The 20,259-nt window shown below is 42.3% G+C and overlaps 1 protein-coding gene across 8 annotated transcripts in view; it reads right to left on the bottom strand.

Annotated features, from left to right (window-relative positions):
- Window positions 1–20,259, bottom strand: part of SASH1 (SAM and SH3 domain containing 1) — a 628,602-nt gene that overhangs the window by 288,394 nt on the left and 319,949 nt on the right. For 3 of the 8 annotated variants that reach the window (XM_075596661.1, XM_075596664.1, XM_075596665.1), the window contains exon 1: window positions 13,584–14,392. The exons of 2 other annotated variants lie outside the window; for them this stretch is intronic. In XM_075596661.1, the coding sequence (XP_075452776.1) occupies window positions 13,584–13,679 (96 nt within the window). In that variant the 5' untranslated portion in view covers window positions 13,680–14,392. Of the gene's footprint in view, window positions 1–13,381; window positions 13,503–13,583; window positions 14,393–20,259 lie in introns of those variants that run through there. 3 more of the 8 variants (XM_075596672.1, XM_075596668.1, XM_075596662.1) reach the window with 3 other exon arrangements.

The following is a 20,259-nucleotide window of genomic DNA, read 5'->3' as shown; positions in this document are numbered from 1 at the left end:
ATGACAACGCGTGCACTCCTTGCTGTTCCAGCGCACCACGATGACGTCACCAGCTCTGTGCCAGGTGGATCACCTGGTCGGCACTTCCTTAGGCTTCTCCCTACGCGTTTCGTGACGGGGAACGTCACTTCGTCAGGGGGTTGTGGAGCCTCATCAATCCCATGGATTTAAATAGTCCCTAGTTAACCCTTAAGGTGCAGGTATAACAATAGGAGTACAAAAGGACATGAAACTAGTGCCGCACTAACGGCACTGGTGGGGTTAAACAAACACCTGAGGTACTAAATTGCATGCACAGGATTAGCCTTAGAACACACAACAACTGGATGAATAATAAAATGAATGGAGTTAAAAAACAAAAGGCATAATTAATGCCTAAGTGATAGCATAAAACATTGCAATACTAATATTACCATAAAATATTACATAGAAAGGAAACCATGTTCAAACACAGGGACAAAATAATGAAAACAGAATTGCAATATCATGGTAATAGAACAGGAAGACCTATAAGAAAGAGGCCAAATCAAAATCAATGTTTAACCCTTTAGGGGAGAGAGTTTTTAGAGTGTAAATCCAGAAGGTCTCTTGTTGAGAGACCCTCTGTAATCTGTCTCCCCCTCTGACACTGACTTTGGGGCAATCAATCCCTTTACAGGTGAGCCGATCAGGCAACATATTATGATGAATCTTGAAATGGTTGGATACACTATGTGTCTCCAAACCTTTCTTGATGTTGTACACATGTTCTGCAAATCTTCTTTGCAGAGGTCTCCCTGTTCTACCCACGTATTGCAATCAGCAAGGACATTCCAAAAGATAAACACAAAAACTGGATTTACAATTAATAAATGTTTTGATGTTATATGATTTTCCAGTCACATTAGATTTGAAATCTTTACATTTAACCCCAAATTTGCAACCAATACATTTTTTTGCAGTTAGAATAACCCTTTAAGTCTCCAAGCCACATATTTTGGCAGGATCCTAATACTTTTCTAGGGCAGCTTGGTGCTATTTGGGATTTTAAGTTGTGTGCCTTCTTGTATACAATTTGAGGTTTCTTTGGCAGTACAGAGTTAAGGATAGGGTCTCTTTGCATTAATTTACAATACTAAAAAGACAGCAACTATTCCCGACAAGATATTCCTCCCATTCATTACACAATTCAATGGAATGGCACAAGATATCTCAAAGGTGTTGAATAAACATTGGGGAATTTTGCAAAGAGACCCTATCCTTAACTCTGTACTGCCAAAGAAACCTAAAATTGTATACAAGAAGGCACAAAACTTGAAATCCCAAATAGCATCAAGCTGCCCTAGAAAAGCATTAGGATCCGGCCAAAATATGTGGCTTGGTTGCAAATTTGGGGTTAAATGTAAAGATTTCAAATCTAATGTGACTGGAAAATCATATAACATCAAAACATTTATTAATTGTAAATCCAGTTTTTGTGTTTATCTTTTGGAATGTCAGAGGGGGAGACAGATTACAGAGGGTCTCTCAACAAGAGACCTTCTGGATTTACACTCTAAAAACTCTCTCCCCTAAAGGGTTAAACATTGATTTTGATTTGGCCTCTTTCTTATAGGTCTTCCTGTTCTATTACCATGGTATTGCAATTCTGTTTTCATTATTTTGTCCCTGTGTTTGAACATGTTTTCCTTTCTATGTAATATTTTATGGTAATATTTTATGGCATTAGTATTGCGATGTTTTATGCTATAACTTTGGCATTAATTATGCCTTTTGTTTTTTAACTCCATTCATTTTATTATTTATCCAGTTGTTGTGTGTTCTAAGGCTAATCCTGTGCATGCAATTAAGTACCTCAGGTGTTTGTTTAACCCCACCAGTGCCGTTAGTGCGGCACTAGTTTCATGCCCTTTTGTACTCCTATTGTTATACCTGCACCTAAAGGGTTAACTAGGGACTATTTAAATCCATGGGATTGATGAGGCTCCACAACCCCCTGACGAAGTGACGTTCCCCGTCACCAAACGCATAGGGAGGAGCCTAAGGAAGTGCCGATCAGGTGATCCATCTGGCACAGAGCTGGTGACGTCATCGTGGTGCGCCGAAACAACAAGGAGTGCACGTGTTGTCATCAGGATTGCTAGAGACGGTTTGCAGCTGGTAGCCAGGCCGGGCACTTCTAATTTGTTTTTAACTCACAAGTGTAACGTGAGTATGCTTGTTGTTTTAGTTTAGGATATTTTATTAAAGTATAGACGTATTGCGCAATCCCTTTCCTCTCTCTTATTCCCCATTATGGAGATTTGAGCTTAGGTCTCTAAGACATCTGCAGAAAACAGTTTACCTTGGGAAAAGGGTATTTTTCCCATCCAAATCCAATCGGACCAGGGGGATCACGGGGGGTTCATGACACCCTAAAAAGGTGTGGATTTAGAAGACCCAAGACACAGTTTCTCTCAACTGTATGCTGCCTTCCTACCTCTAGTAAGTAGGCATTCTTTTGGACAGTTATATCAGAGGGCGTCTTTGCTTACAAACTGCACTTCGCAATGTTGTGTCCCTGGTTTATGTCTTAACATATAGGAAACAGCTGCTGCAGGGAGGAACTTCTTCACATGGTTGGAGGACTGAGTCTATCTTTGATTATCACTGAAGAAAAGGACTCTATTCATTCCATATACCATTATATCCTTTTATTGGACTCTAGATAATCATCACCACTTTTGGTTATATATTTATGGTCACACAATTTATATGTTATCACTGTTTATTGATTATCTTTCACATGCGCCAGGTACAGTATATTACTATTTTTGTATTTTTAATTGTTTTTTGGGCATTATTTGAGATTTTACCCACATTAGATAACCAGGCTGCTTTTTGTGCACTGCACTTATTATCAGGTCTAGCGCTTGTTTTAGTACACTTGTTTTTTTATTAACCTTTTGTTAGCTGCAATAAAAACTGCAGTAGATTGCCGGGCGCGGGTGAATAATAATGTACAGTATTTTCTACCACTTCAGCTCATTGACACAGAAACCTACTAAATTATGTCCTTGAGGATTACAGACTGTCTCCAGAAACCACAGAGCTCCACACTGTCTGATATTTGTACACGTATTATTCCAGATTCACCTTCTATCTTTTCCCTAGATATTGTTTTTTCTCTATACTTCTTAACTAGTCCGTTTCGAAAAGATTTGTACCGAGCATGGTTTGCACACAATCAATCCCTTTGTGAAAGCTTGGGGCGCTGAACATCAACACATACTTAGTGATCAGATGGGTCTTAGAGCCATATAGTGATGGCAAGTATAACTGTTCAGATCACCTAAGCTTCTTACCTAGCAAATACAGTTCTAATTTAAAGCAACAATTCCCCTAGAGTCCTACTGTATATGAGCTTAACTCACATAATGTTAGTGTGCCCCAAGCTTGCCCTGATCTGTAAAAAAAAAAATATTGTTGTTCTAGTCTTAATCTCTAACTTCTGAGGCTTCCATGGTAACCTTTAGATGGCAATGGGCCCTGGCGAGAACTTCCTGAACACTTAATATTTCAAACCCTTATATCCCCTGAATGAAGGTTCAAATGTAAAAATAAAAAAAGTAAGAAAGGGCAAGAAATGGGGAATAAATGGTGATAGGCGATGCCTGCTGCTTTAACCCAATAAACAAACCCTTTCCCAGTTCGTATGTGCTGATATTTTGCCTCTAACACTTTATAATAACCAAATGGATAAGGAACAGCTGAATAAATATATGTAATTATTGGAGAACTTCAATAATTTTTGGAGATGTTAGAATATCTGTTTTAAAAGAAAACTTTGGATACTTGGACTCTACTCAGTGTTACTCTACAGTGAAACATAAAATAAAAATACAACAAGGAAGATATGGCCTTTAGACAGCATATTATGAACTGCACGTGCATAAACAGGAAATCACCATGCTATGCATTTTCCAGAAGTTGCCCCAAACTACGTGTCTTGGGATAATTAGTGCTTTTCTCTTCTAGCATCTACACAATAATTACATTGGCTTCCTTTCTACAACCCTCACTCATGGATCCTTCAGTCCCTGCTGCCAAACTTTAACAGTTAAAACTAGCTGCCAGAACTCAGTGGAGACGCTCCATCACAAAGCATTGACTGTTCACTGCGGGGAATCTGGAAGGATATATTTACTGGCTTAGTTTTCAGCCTCTTTCAGATAGTGATTGGCGTTATCGATGCAGATGTTAGAATGATTGATCCGACTACAAAGTGTCTTTATACGGTTGTGATAATGTCGAAGATCGGGCTGTGCCACCATGTGAAATAGAAGTACAGAAACAAACTGTGTGCTGCTAGGAGCCACTAGCCATGTGCGGATCAAGCAGCAGGCTTTTTTTTTAAAAAGAGATCTCTTCTTGCCCATTCCAACACATTTTTTATTTTAAAAATCTGAGGCTCAGATAAGGAGATAAGCATTTGAAATATTAAGTGTCTGGGAGCTTAAAATGGAGCTCTCCCCAGAGCCCAGTGCAGTCTAAAGGTTACCATGGCAACCTTAACAGCTATATATTAAGAAAAGCATCCTTTGTGGGTTTTTTTTTTTTTAAATAAAACTTTATTGAAAGTATTTAAAAGGGAATAGTGATAGGAACAGAAAATAAAAGGGATGGGGGTAAGGACAAAATAAAGATTCCATCATCAACGTACATCACAGCGGGTGAAAATTAGAACATTTTGTGTCTACAGCATATCTTTGCTTTAATCCCCCAAGTAGTGCTATAAATTCCATAATAAGAAGCTAATAAATATATATATATTACAGTGAAGCATAGCGCAATACTGTAGGTTCAAATAATCCACACTCAGAGGAGGGGAGAAATTTGTCAGTTTGCATGCATCGGTTTGTAAGGAAGCTAGCTATGTTACTAAGGCTGTCCCCCCGTGCCGCGGACCGCGCTCATGCTTGAGTGGTGACGTCAACAACTCTACAAGCATTAGTGTTTGGGTGTCCGGCAACTTTTCCTGTAAGCGCGAGGGGGGGGGGGGCGCGTAGCCAAAACAGACTGGCGCTGATTGGCTGATCAGGTCATGTGACCCCTCAGTGCACCTCAAAGTCAGTTTAATTTGTCTCAGCAAACACCCAGCGCCCGTGAGCGTACGTGAGCGTGGCCGGAAAATATGAGTTTTGACTGAGTGGGTGGGTGGGTGGGTGACTGAGTGGGTGGGTGACTGAGTGGGTTTGGGTGACAGGGTGAAAGTGGGTGACTGGGTGAAAGTGACTGGGTGACTGTGTGGGTGACTGTGTGGGTGTGTGGGTGACTGGGTGACAGTGCGTGGGTGGGAGACGGTGGGTGACTTACCTTGACCCCGTGGCATCTGGCTGGGGCAGGAGGTGAGTTCGGGAAGCTGGCGGGGGGGGCAAGAGTGGCAGGAGGCCCGCGCCGCGCTTATCCTCCGTCTGGGAGCTGATGCACGTGAGGAGGAGGCCCGCGCCGCGCTTCCCCTCCATCCGGGAGCCGGCGCACGTGAGGGGGAGTGCAGGAGGCCCGGGCCGCGCCGCGCTTCCCCTCCGTTCCTCGTTGTGAGCGAGGGGGGAGGAGCCTGGAGTTTGCTGCTGAGCAGGAGGGCCGCGCTTCCCCTCTCCGGGAGCCGGCGCACGTGAGGGGGAGTGCAGGAGGCCCGGGCCGCGCCGCGCTTCCCCTCCGTTCCTCGTTGTGAGTGAGGGGGGAGGAGCCTGGAGTTTGCTGCTGAGCAGGAGGGCCGCGCTTCCCCTCTCCGGGAGCCGGCGCACGTGAGGGGGAGTGCAGGAGGCCCGGGCCGCGCCGCGCTTTTCCTCGTTGTGAGCGAGGGGGGAGGAGCCTGGAGTTTGTTGCTGAGCAGGAGGGCCGCGCTTCCCCTCTCCGGGAGCGGCGCACGGTGAGGGTGATGGTGCAGCTGGGGATGTTGCGGAGCGTGGGGATTTGGGTGAGGTGGGGAGGGGGGAGAGAGTGAGGGGCACCGGGAGAGATGGGGCACCGGGAGAGGAGGGGGGGTGTGTGGAAGGTGAGCTGCGGTCCAACTGACGGGGGTGAGTGAGGCCAAGCAACAGAGTGTGTGTGTGTGTGTGTGTGTGTGTGTGTGTGTGTGTGTGTGTGTGTGTGTGTGTGTGTGTGTCATCACTCCGCCTCAGGCCAATGAGAGGTGCGGGGGCGGGCGGCCCAAGGGACCAATGAGATTTCCCCTAGGGACACAGGAAGATGCAGACAGGCATACAGTGCTTTCACAAATATATAATAAGATAAACAAATTTGTCTGCACATACTTAACAATGGCACCAGGACAGTGCCAGAAAACACACACACACACACACACCAGAGGCAAACACACACAGCCTCACCTCTCTACTGCCCATGCTGCTTCCTCCTCCTCTGCTTGGCCACACCCCCACAGGAGCCTGACACCTCATCCTGATTGTCTGCTGGTGCTGCCAATCAGGATAGAGGAAACTGCCCTGTTCTGGGAGATCAGGGAAATTCCTCTGCACCCTGTTGATCCTCTCATGGAACCCCAGGGTGCCGCTGAACCCTGGTTGGGAAACACTGACTTAGGCCAAGTCCATAGAGGGGGTAGCAGTGCTGAGGCGCGCTGACGCTGAGGCTCGCCTGCTGAAATCTGTGCGATTTCATGCACATGCAGGGTAGCCAGCGGGCGCGATCGGGAGGTGGGGGGAGGCTGAGGGAGGCGGGGCAGTGACGTCGCTGGGCCAATCAACGGCGCCGTGACGTTGACACTGCCTCACGCTGATTGGATGTTTTCAGCCGACAGCGCTCTGACAAACAGCTTGGCTGTCGGCTGAAAAATCAAACTCCTCGCCTGGGATGCACGTCTGGGGACGCTCGCGTGAGCCCCCTCTCAAGGCATCTTCATTGAGGATGCAGGGGCTCAGCGCGGCGCGACCGCACGGCTCAGCACGGCTTCCCGTGCTATGGACGCAGCCTTAGGGTGTCAGGTCACGCCCCTGTGTATCATGTGCTATAGATTACAAACTTTTCCATTGGAGAATCATTGTAAGTTTATTGCAACAAGACAACCTTACACAATTGATACGTTGGTTCATTACAAGGTATCACAACCTACAAAGTCTTTATGGGCACAGCTACAACAATCACTTTGTTTATACAGCTCTGACTGCACATGTAGATCAGGGGTGCTCAATGCCAATCCTAAAGACCCCACCCCCCCAACAGGTCAGGTTTTAAGGATATCCCTGCTTTCGCACAGGGGAATAAAATCAGTCTTTGACTAAGCCACTGCTTGAGCCACCTGTGCTGATGCAGGGATATCTTTTAAACCTGATCTGTTGGGGGTGGGGGGAAGTATTGAGGACTGAAATTGAGAACCCCTGATCTAGATGAAGAATATACAGCCCTAGTGAACGTCTAACAAATATCTTATACGCTATGTGGGATATGTATCAAAGTCAGGTGCAAAAATATGGCAAAAGCGGTGCAAACAAAACTGCTACAGAAGTATCCATGCAAAAAAAAAACATTACCTACAACAGTGTTCCTTTTCTTTAGTAAATCTGGTGCGGTTTTTTTGCTCCAACGTTGCCACCATTCTGGACCTGTGATACGTTTATACGGAATCGGACATTTGGTCATGTCCGTTTTGCCGCGACCAGGTCTCTGCCGGTGTTTGGTCGCCGAGGGACCCTACACCGCTGTACACTCAGCCGCCGTCCGCTTCGCCAATAAGGGCAATTAATCGAAGGAGTTTTAGCGGGTCGGGGGTTAAGGATAGGGGTTTTAGGGTAAGGTATTAGGTTTTTAGGGTAGGGGATTGAGGGAAAAGTATTAAGTATTTAGGGTAGGGAATTAGGGTAAAGTAATAGGTTTTTAGGGTAGGGGATTAGGGTAACGTATTAGGTATTTCGGGTAAGGGATTAGGGTAAAGGATTTCAGGGTAGGGGATTAAAGTTTTATGGGTAAACTGTTTAGGGTAAGGGGTTAAGGTTTTTAGAGTAGTAGGTAATGTTAGTATTAGGAATTAACATTAGAGAGTTTTTAGGGTACGGGATAAGGTTAGGGGCTTACCTTGGCGCCGAAGCAGTTGCCGGAGGTTGTTCCGGTGCCGAGGTGAGTGGTGGCTAAACGCCAGCGAAGATTTGGTCTGTCCAAGATGTTTGTACATATTCCTCTCCATTTTAACGGCCTTTTTGTCATTAATCTTATTCCCCATTTTCAAAACCAATGTGCTTGCCATTACTTCACTAATTCTATTAAAGCAGCAATCCCCCCCCCCCCACCAACCTTGATATGTTTATCTCATCTAATGTTAGTATCCAACCCTTAGAGTATCCTGCACATTTTTTTTAAGTGCTACAAATCATATTTTTTTTTCAAACTTTAGTTTCTGAGGTTTTCAGAACTGCAACGATTAGAGCTCCATTTTAACATTCCAGACACTTAATATTGCAAACGTTTATATCTCCTAAACAAAGTGAAACAAATAAGTGTTGTAAAAGGCAACACGAGATTTCTTAAAGTAAATTTAAAAAAAAAATGGTGATCAGCGCAGACTTCTTATTTAAAGGAGCATAACATGTGGGGTTTTTTTTATAGGTGGATCTCCGTAGATGAACCCCATTAATTTCAGCTCAGAGGACTCCCTGACTCCGGAGATACTTACCTCCTTGCAGGGTGCTGGTATCTCTCTGCAGGTTTAAAGTCCGCAGTCACGTGGGCCAATAGGAAGTCGCAAGGGATGACATCACAGCTTCCTATTGGTGCACCTGATGCAGGACATTTAAGCCGCCATTTTGATAGCTCCACAAATTCCAGCTGGATCTGCTACCGGCACCCCCTATGGAGGTAAGTATCTCAGGAAGCAGGGGGTCCCAGGAGCTGAAATTAACACAGTTCGGCTCCGGACACTCCCTGATGTAATCCGATAACGCTAAAATAAAAAAAAGGAAAGCAGGATTGCTGCCTTAATATGCAATGCATACGATTATTATTCACACTAGCAATATTTATAAACACAAATCCATGCAACATAAATCGCCTATGTTCTCAAATAATAATATAGATGTTTAAAGTTTAAAAAAGAAATCATGAGAAAATCAATAGGTTTATATTTTCTGTTTCCAAATTGATTTCAATGCTCAGTGTCAATGCAACACCCTAAAGAATGTATTAAATGTGTGCACAACAACAGCTGAAAAGAAATAAATACACAGCAGATTCAGCAGTTTATTGGTCTATGTATGAAGCACCCAGAAGGTGCCTGTAGACCAGTGGTTATTGACCTTTTTTTGGTAAAGAACCCTAAAATTATTTTGTGAAATTCTGCAGAACACCAACCCTCTCTAATAGCGAGTCTGAGATCAGATGTATTGTAAGGAACCCCAACCCTCTCTAATTCTACGTCTAAGATCAGATGCATTGTAAGGGACTCCAACCCTATCTAATGCTGTGTCTGAGATTACGCAATGTCAGGAGCCCCAACTCTCTCTAATAGTGCGTCTGAGATCAGATGCATTGTAAGGAACAGCAACCCTATTGAATACTGTGTGAGATCAGATGCTTGGTAAGGATCCCCAACCCTCTCTAATAGCGTATCTGACATTAGATGCATTGTAAGGAACCCCAACCCTCTCTAATAGTGCGTCTGAGATCAGATACATTGTAAGAAACCCCAACTCTCTCTTATAGCGTGTTAGAGATCAGATACATTGTAAATTCTTCTGTATTTGGTACAAATTTCAAATAACCTGAAAGTTGCAGGGAATCCAATGTTTCCTAGGAACCCTCATTGAAAAACACTGCTGTAGACAAACATCTGTAATTTTTTGCTTGCAGCTTTGTCAAATATTTATTTATTTATAAAATATTTTACCAGGAAGTAATACATTGAGAGTTACCTCTCGTTTTCAAGTATGTCCTGGGCACAGAGTAAAACAAATAATACATGGTTACAAGAACAGTTACATAAATGAACAGGGTATACATTATATACAAGACATTGCGTGCACAGTTAAAGAAAATATATATTATGAGTGTATGAAACAGTTACAGACCAGGTTAAAATGTGAGACAGCCTTAGATTTGAAAGAACTTAAACTGGTGGTGGATGTGAGAGTCTCTGGTAGGTTGTTCCAGTTTTGGGGTGCACGGAAGGAGAAGGAGGAACGTCTGGATACTTTGTTGAGCCTTGGGACCATGAATAGTCTTTTGGAGTCTGATCTCAGGTGACAAGTGCTGCAAGTGGTAGGGGTGAGAAGCTTGTTCAGGTAGCTGGGTAGCTTGCCCATGAAGAATTTAAAGGCAAGACAGGAAAGGTGAACTTTACTCTAGTGTTGACCAATCTAGTTCTTTGAGCATTTCGCAGTGATGTGTGTTGTAGTTGCATTGGAGAACAAAACGACAAATTGAATTGTAGAGGGTGTCAAGTTTGCTAAGGTGGGTTTGAGGAGCCGAGCCATATACTGTGTCTCCATAGTCAATAATTGGCATTAGCATTTGCTGTGCGATACGCTTTCTGACCAGGAGACTTAGGGAGGATTTGTTCCTGTAAAGTACCCCTAGTTTGGCATAGGTCTTGGTTGTCAGGGTATCAATGTGCATCCCGAATGTTAAGTTATCACACACACACACACACACACACACACACACACACACACACACACACACACACACACACACACACACACACACACACACACACACACACACACACACACACACACACACACACACACACACACACACACACACACACACACACACACACACACACACACACATATATAAACCATAATACTGAGTTAAGTTATGGTGAGTAAAAAAAGTGACAAAAACCCTCCACAGGAAAGCAAATATGCAAATATAGCTGTATGCTCATCTGCATGTCTTAGGCAGGTCTGCAACCCCGCCTTTCCCCATTATCACCCAGCATACAGCACTTCCACTGCAGCAAGGGATTCTGGGAAATGACATGCAAATGAGCACACAGTGTCACTTTTTGCCTCAATAACCATTTTTAACATAGCTTAAGCCTATAGGGAACCATGTTAAAAATGGTTATTGAGGCAAAAAGTGACACTGTGTGCTCATTTGCATGTCATTTCCCAGAATCCCTTGCTGCAGTGGAAGTGCTGTATGCTGGGTGATAATGGGGAAAGGCGGGGTTGCAGACCTGCCTAAGACATGCAGATGAGCATACAGCTATATTTGCATATATATATATATATATATATATATATATATATATATATATATATATAATTTTGCATGTGATGCAGATCTGCCAGGAAAGGTTTACTGAATCTCAGAATGTTTTGGTACACGGGAGAAAGCTGTGCAATCTGCCAGGCATCATTTTATAGGGATCCGTGTCAAAATGAAAAGAAGCAAACAGTGATACCCTGTGAGTGCTCATTTGTATGTCATTACCCAGAATCTCTGGGGAAAGACAGGTTTGTGGACCTGTCTGAGACATGTGAATATGCTCATAAGTGGTATTTTTATTTGTGGCAAAAGGGAGAAAAATTTAATCATAGTGATCCCTGCAATCACTCCTCAAAATCGTGAACTGGGCAAAATAGTTTGATACCGTGATATATCGCTTGGCAACAATGTAATAGCAAAGTCAAGTTTGAGTCACATACCCCTATACCAAGCTACAGTGCATGCAAGGAAGCACATTCACTTTAATAGCAATAAAGCACACCAAGTGTAACATAGATTTGGGAATAAACCACTTCACCTTCAACAAGAGAGTAACTAATCTCAAACTCCAGAGCAAAAACAGCAAATTAAATTCATTAATTAAATAACTTCATTCATAGAGTGGGGATTCTAGCACCATTTGCTCAGATGAAATTGCTATTTAGTTCTTGTTTTTCTTAAAAGGTCTTTTGACCTCATAAAAAGTTAAAGCAGCACAGTAGTGAAAAATAATTACATCTAGTTGTTGGAGCAGTGGAATTCTGACCTACAGTAGCTGGTGAGTTCAGAGGCGTGTTACAAGTCACACATAGCTGCAGGGAAGCTCACTCTGACATAAACGTAATAAACTGTGGCTACCCTGTGAACTAGTTTTTTTTTTTTTTTAAACACACATCTACAACTATTTTCTGGTATAAATGGCAAATTGCTATTGCTACTCAACATACATTAGCAATTGTAGCAAGATTAAAAAAAAATATTTCCAGAGTATTTTGGGGGGAAATTAAATTTCTTTATACAGATTCTAAAAATAGTTACAGTACAAACACATGGGAAATACAAATGTCAATAAACAAGGTCCTGAACCATTATTGATCTCTAGAGGTGTAACTCATTTTGTGTTACTGTTATAATATTGTTATTAAACACACAATACTTAAAACCCTTGCACAAGTGTATGCCAAGAAAAATAAAATGTTCAAAGTATTTAAGGCAATGTTTGCTTAGCCACAAAAACCTTACATTAACAGAATGTAAATACACATGTGGTCTACATTATTATATGTATTGCAGACACTACAGTTTTCTAAAAATATACAGATTCCAACATTTTCCTACATTTAGCTGATGTGCCAAGGACAACGAATAGTTTGAAAGTATTTGAGAAAGCACCAGCATGCAGATTTCAAAGTATTTTAGGTAAATAATATTTTCCTTTGCTATAAAACAAAATCCAGTACATGGCATTCAACAAAATGTGGCAGCAGCTACTTGTATATATTAGTGCTAGACTGTAGCAAATAAAATACTTAAAAAGCAGATCAAAAGCTTGTTCTAGAAATATTTCTGCTCAAATGACAAACAAAAACGCATTTCTTTTATGAAGACCATTGAATATTTTTCAAAGTATTGTACGAAATAATTGTTCTTTGAACATGTTTTACATTGACTAAGCGCTACATTTCTGTTGGCAATCAAAGTAAAGATGTAATGCTAAGAATTACATAATTGTGACTGCATTGACAAGTCCTAGAGCACATGGCAAGTCTGTTTACACTGTTGTATAGCATTTGAAAGGAGCAAAGTCCTTTCCAGTGTTAAATATTACCAACCTCCACCACACAGTATGAATAGCAGATGATCATCACAGTACAACACTGTAAATATCAGATAGTATGAGCTGTTACTAATAAAAGCTTATTTGCTTTGTTTGACACCACACAATCTACTTTATGGAAGAAGAGAAAGAAACTCAGCAGGAGAGAAAAAGTTCTCCCAAGGGAATAGATGGCAAAGTAATCATAAATGAAGACATCCAAAATAATCCTACCACAAATTTACACATCTGTTATAGTAGCACTACAGGGATAAGGAGCCCACATTATGACTTAAAAACAACAGTAATCTATACTAGCCATCTAACCACAACGTGATCATAGACGAAATGCCTTTTAAAACTAAGCTAAAGTATCCATACCATGTTGACTGCACTGCAGAATATCCACAAGTCAAGATCTTATTCCCATATCACAGCACAGGAGCAGGTAGAGAGGGTAAGCACTTTAAAAGTTGCCGTTGTTATTGGATGCATGTGTGTACTGTTTAGTTACCCCCTCCCCCCCCCCCCCCCCCCCGCTTCTAAAGCCTCCCCCCCTCCCCACCCCCCTAAACCAACTCACCAGCATTCCCATCACATCTGTCCAGAGTTTGGAGAAAGCCTCAGACATGGTGCCCTCTGCTTGTGGCTCAGTGCTGGTTGCTTGGTCTTCTTCCATGGCCGAGGTCCTCTGCCTGAGAAGCTCCTGGTATAAAGCAACAGGAGACCACCAGCAAGATCTGTCAACAGCCTTGATTCTCCCCAGCACTGTCTTCTTGTTCAGTGTGGGTTTACCATGCCATCGCCTGAGTACTGATCCCTGATATTCTTCCCTTTGAGAAGAATATGTTGTTTTCAAGTGATCTGAAAGTGTAGTCCAGATCCTGCTCAGTCACCATAGTTTTCTCCTCTCTGTGTCACTTCCCAGCCCTTTAGAGCCACCAGGCTGCAGAGTTGGCATCCCCTTCAGTGAACTTCCCTGCTAGATCTGCAGTAATCACACTACCCACTGGAGCTGGGACCGCACCACAGAGTCTCACCAGGGAGGCAGCTGCTGTTACAAACAGAGTATCTGAGGAAACCCCCGTCCTGCTTCGCAATGTACAGTATCACACAAACATGAAAAGGTCTCTGTTCTTAATATTTGTGGGCATGTGCAGTGTAATTGGAGACTTTCAAATACTTATGTGCGATGGGATCTTTGCAGAGACCCCTCACTGAATACAATGAGCTCTCCCGTCTTCACATGACTGTGAGTTACAGAGAGAGAAAAAAGAGATTTCAGCAACAAAAGGTGATGTGATGTCAGGCTCCCTGTATGGGAATGAGCCACAGGCTGCTAAGGGGACAATCCGCCAGTGGAAAGCACTGATTCTTCTTTTCCGAAGTGTATCCACTGGTCATGGTAGCTGTGTGATGACCAGTGGGGCAACTGATGTGTGTAAAAGAGGGCGGATTTTATAAGGGTGATTAAAAAAAACAAAAAACGAATGAACCTGCACACCAACACACCGTGAAGAAGGAAACTGAACTCTAGTGGGACATCTAGCTGTAAAAAGTGATCAGGGTTTAAAAATCCATGTTAACAAAGCACTCAAGAACGAAAAACATTTGAACTCAAAATAATAATACTCTGAAAAAAATCCTCTGAAAATAAAGGAAGCCTGTAATTATATTGTGAAATTCTGTGTAACCCCAACCCTCTCTAATAGCGCATCTGAATCCGATGCATTGTAAGGAACCCCAGCCCTCTCTAATAGTGCACCTGAGATCAGATGCATTGTAAGGGACTCCAACCCTCTCTAATGGCGTGTCTGAGATCAGATGCACTGTAAATTCTTCTGTATTTGGTACCATTTTGTAAATGACTTGAACATTGCAGGGAATCCATTAAGGTTGCCAAGGGAACCCAAGGGCTATTAGTAACCCTGGTTAAAATTACAGCTTTATATATTAATCTATGGGTTTTCAACACTATCAGAAATGTAAAATGTTCTCCTTGCCTCTCCTAACACTTTGCCTTTCTGTCCTCCTGGGAAGCTTGTTCTCCACATGCCTCACTGTCCCTTTCATCCATTGCTGTCTGTTTATTTACATTTCTCTGCCCCACTGCCATTCCTTCCTTTCTCAGATTGTTATCTTTCTTTTCCCTTTGTGTTAAACGCAGATACACTTTTGTAAATCAGTATTGCTTGATCCAGGGAAGAGAATAGAACTCTTGAAAGCTTGTCCTAAAATATAATTGTTAGTCCAAATATAGTGTTTTGTTTTGTAATACTTATCATCTGAGATCTGACTCCAAAAGACTGTTCATGGTCCCAAGGCTCAACAAAGTATCCGGCCGCTCCTCCTTCTCTTACCGTGCACCCCAAAACTGGAACAACCTACCGGAGACTCTCACATCCACCACCAGTTTAAGTTCTTTGAAAACTAAAGCGGTTTCACATTTTAATCTGGTCTGTAACTGTTACATACGCCTATAATATATTATCTTTAACTGTGCATGCAATGTCTTGTATATAATGTATACCTTGTTAACTTATGTAACTATGTATTTGTAACCATGTATTATTTGTCATCTTAACTCTATGCCCAGCACATTCTTGAAAACGAGAGGTAACTCAAAATGTATTACTTCCTGGTAAAGCATTTTATAAATAAATAATGCTTAATTTCTCATAAGGGTACAGTTGCAGTGTCTAAGGCTACGCTAAAACAATAGGCAATATTGGTGCTTTAACTTAGATTGACATACGAATAATGAGGGTTCAATGTGTTGAAAGGCTTGTGCAAAGTCTCCCTGAGCAATCACAGCAGCTGTCCCTATTCTGCATGTTATCTTCTGAAAATGAACCATCTGCTCTAATATGACGTAGTACATGAGTATGACTTAATATACGTACAAATATTAGAAAAAGGGTGTTCACTTGAAAACAAAGACACAAAAAGTAATTCCAGTTACAGTCACAGATGCTGATCCCCTAAAGCTCTATAACTCCATTCAAACTACTGTACAATAAAGTGACCACTGCTGCGAGCACAGGACTCTGCTGTTTCTCATAACTTCTGTCAAAGAGCATCCATTGTGGGACACAACATCAACACAGCATGTTGGATATGGTTCTCTGCCTGGAGATATGGGAAATCATCATTCCATTAACATGTCAAAAACTAAAATATACAGCAGTAAACAAAGGAGCCCCAATGCACATGCAAGGTGACAAATTAATTAGTTAATTACTCAGGTTTTTCTTTATTTTTTCTTCTCACAAGTATGGGTCATTTAGTTCAATCCTTTGGCCAAAACATTTCCAGCCTGCAACGATGTCAAGGTAGACCCTATCCCAGTAGCACACCAATTGACACAAATTACTATATACATATCAAATATTGTGTGTCTGGATTTTGAGCTTGCTAAGATTGTGTATATCTAATTGTAAAACTAAAATATAGTCATCACTCCCAGCCTGGCCACAGCCTTAGGCTGAGTCCCACGGCGCCGAGTGCACTCATGCTTGGAGAGCGCCATTGCGGGTAGTTGAGCGCGCTGGAAAGTCAGGGTTTTTTTTTTAACCTAAGCGCCGAGCGCGGGTGAGTGTGTGTTCCCGCGCACGCACACAGCATCAGCTGGGACTTACATATATCTATATATGTAAGTAACCGCCACAAACGCCGCCCACTCAGCGCTAGCGGGGACGCAGCCTTAGTTTCCTCGGAAAAAAAGCCCTTATTGCCTGATAATGCAGAACGTTACATTAGCACACAAGAAGGAAAAAAATGGAAAAATGACAAATATGTTATTGGTTGTGAATGCTATTGCCAACCTGCCAACCTGAGACCGATGTGGCAGTGAAAGGGTTAAGAATATAATTCATTCCACTTTGTCGGAAATCAGAAAGTGTACAGCTTCATCTTCCACAGATCTGACGAAAAAACCTCTGCAGTCTCGATAGTTGATGCACAAGACAACCTTGTATGAGTGATATCTTGGTCCATTAGATTGTAACATCTTCGGGGCAATACATTACTGCTGTGAAGTGCTATGTACATGGATGGCGATATATAAATTAATATATACATAAATACATTAATTAGGTATCACAATCTACAAACTATCTTAATTCTGATGGTGCAAATCTGCAGTGCTGCTTTTATATGTAAACTGGTTTGATCAGTTTGGTCATATGAAAGGGATGTGGGTGGACACAACCCTTTTACACCACCCTACATAAATATGTTAAAAGCTAGGAGTTTATTTCCAGCACTGGAAACTTGGTCGTCAGCTTTTGACTTTGCGCGCGCGCGCACACACACACGCACACACACGTTCCTGTTCCATGATATTCCAACATAAATAGCTGGGAAGCATCCTGTGCAGGGAACTGAAAACTTGATTTCAATAGTCGTCTTTATATGACAGTGGAAACCTACGTCACAAGATAAATATTATGACTTTTAATGTGGTTCTTAAACTAACATACACTGAATACCTAACTGGATTTACTGTAATGTTATACCCCGCCCTGAGCTTTCTGAAAATGTACATGTTTTCAACTTTTATTTTGCAACAAACCAAAAAAAAAATATATATATATATACTAACTATAAAATACTAAGTGTGCAAATTAAAACATAAAACAATAAAATAGTAACAATTGCTGCCTAGGTGTTAAACTACACACTATAGCAAAAATATATAGGGAAAAGGGGAAAACACAGGCGCAAACTGTTGACTAAACAATAAAATATGAGCATAAGTGGACTGGGGATATACTTAGAGTCTTTGATTTCTCTGAAATAAAAAATAGAAAAGAGACAAAATATGGTGAAGTACGTTTTTGTAATGGTTAATGCGCAAAAGTAGATCGCTACTTACAAAGTAGCAGAGGTATAAAAGCATATAGGATATAAAATCCTCTCCGTTCTGCTGCCTGGAGTGATGATCTGCTTCCTCTCCACGTGGAACGCCAAGATTCTCTGTGGTAGGTTTCCTCCGTCTGCAGATGAAATCCTAGCTACAGGACGAAACGCGTAGGGCGGAGGCTTTTGAATATTTCTTAGCATCCCCTATCCAGAATTTACATTCAGCCTAATTCCCTTAATATCCATGCATCCCTTGGACATTATCCCCGAGTTACGGCCGTAATCTCGGCCAAGTGACGTCAGCAGTACAATCTCGCGACATCAGAGGAGGAACCAGGGAGCTCAGGGGGGCAGCTGCAGACGGAGGAAACCTACCACAGAGAATCTTGGCGTTCCACGTGGAGAGGAAGCAGATCATCACTCCAGGCAGCAGGACGGAGAGGATTTTATATCCTATATGCTTTTATACCTCTGCTACTTTGTAAGTAGCGATCTACTTTTGCGCATTAACCATTACAAAAACGTACTTCACCATATTTTGTCTCTTTTCTATTTTTTATTTCAGAGAAATCAAAGACTCTAAGTATATCCCCAGTCCACTTATGCTCATATTTTATTGTTTAGTCAACAGTTTGCGCCTGTGTTTTCCCCCTTTCCATATATATATATATATATATATATATATATATATATATATATATATATATATATATATATATATATATATATATATATTTTAGGCCTGCACCTTAACAATTATACCACCTCAGTTTTCAGATAAACAAATTGCTCCTGTCCATCCTGATCATATACTTTCCTGTTTATTTTGTCCATTAAAGTGTTATTTGTTCTTGTATTCGTAATAGTTAGGCATTAGTATGCAAAGTTATTCATGCTATTAATGAGGAAGGACGCAGTACAGATGAGAAAATAGAAATGTGCAAACTAGTGATGGAAAAATATGTCTTTTAAGAAGAGTATGGAGGATTGCACTTATAAATTCAACAGACACTGTAGAGGAATTCCATTTTTTTTATGCATACAAGTTTAGACAAAGTCCTTTGACTCATTATTCTAAAATCTGAACAAGCGAGTTTAGCTCTCGATTGTCAGCACACATCACATTACTTATTTATTGCAGAGTAAATGAGTACTTCAGTATTAGGCGATACCTTTTTTATTTGGAGTAACAATAGATATTATAAGACAAGCTTTCGAGAGTTCTCCTCTCTTCCTCAGATCAGGCTTATTAAAACTTTCCTGCTGTTTACTTTCAAGACCTTAAGGCCTCGGTCCCGCTGCGCTCGTTGGCGCGGGCGGCCACACGCGAGTTCCCCACCAGCAGGGGTATCCTCCCGAGCCGGTCCCGGTCCCCCCTGGCGGCACAGCGCACTACACGCTGTGGCGCGTCAGCCGCTATGGGACACAAGAAAATGGTGTTCCCTAGCATTGACGCATCACGTGGTGTGGCTGTGAGCCAATGGGGAGGGGAGGCTTCGGGAGGAGGAGAGGCTTCGGGGAGCGGGGAGGAGTGTGGAGTGAAAGCAGCGTGCCTGTCTGTGTGTGTGTCTGAGTGCGTGAGTGCCTGCCTCTGTCTGTGTGTGTGTGTGTGTGTATGAGTGCGTGAGTGCCTGCCTCTGTCTGTGTGTGTGTGTGTGTGTCTGAGTGCGTGAGTGCCTGCCTCTGTCTGTGTGTGTGTGTATGAGTGCGTGAGTGCCTGCCTCTGTCTGTGTGTGTGTGTGTATGAGTGCGTGAGTGCCTGCCTCTGTCTGTGTGTGTTTAAGTGTTTGTGCCTGTGTGTGTGTGTGTATATGAGTGCCTGTGTGTGTGTTGCTTACCATCAGCAGCTCCAGCCCGAGTCCGTGGAGGGAGGGGGGGGGGGGGAGAGTAGCGGGTCCCTCTGCTCAAGCCACGCCCCCCTCCCTGTCAAACCTTCCACTCCCGCCCACCTCCCGCTCCGGCTCCCGCTCCCTACAGAGCGCATATCGCGGTCTGTGTATGTCAGCGCACCGTCTGTCTGCAGTGCGGGCGCGCTGACTCTGGGAGCGGGGCCTTAGCCTAATTCACCAGAGGTTGCTCTCTTGCTCTTTAAATTATTTGTTTATTGTAGGTACACGATCAGAACTATATAAAAAAAAAAAGTATAACATTATCTTTCTACAGGCAAACAATAATAAAAATGAAAAAAAAATGATATCCAGTGTCAACACATTTTTACTGATACCTGGCAATTTACTATTCCCAAAGTTTTCAAATAAAGTTTCTCTTGCTGTAGATCAAGACTTTAACTAAACTTCTAATGCACTGGTATTGTAGATTGTAGCTTTCCATTTTTTCTTTAATTGTTTTCATTTATAATGCAAATATATATTTCTTTTCCACAACAAATGCAGCAA

The sequence above is a fragment of the Ascaphus truei genome, chromosome 4, assembly GCF_040206685.1.
Source record: "Ascaphus truei isolate aAscTru1 chromosome 4, aAscTru1.hap1, whole genome shotgun sequence".
NCBI classification, from domain to species: Eukaryota; Metazoa; Chordata; class Amphibia; order Anura; family Ascaphidae; genus Ascaphus; species Ascaphus truei.
This window is presented reverse-complemented; position numbering and strand designations above follow the sequence as displayed.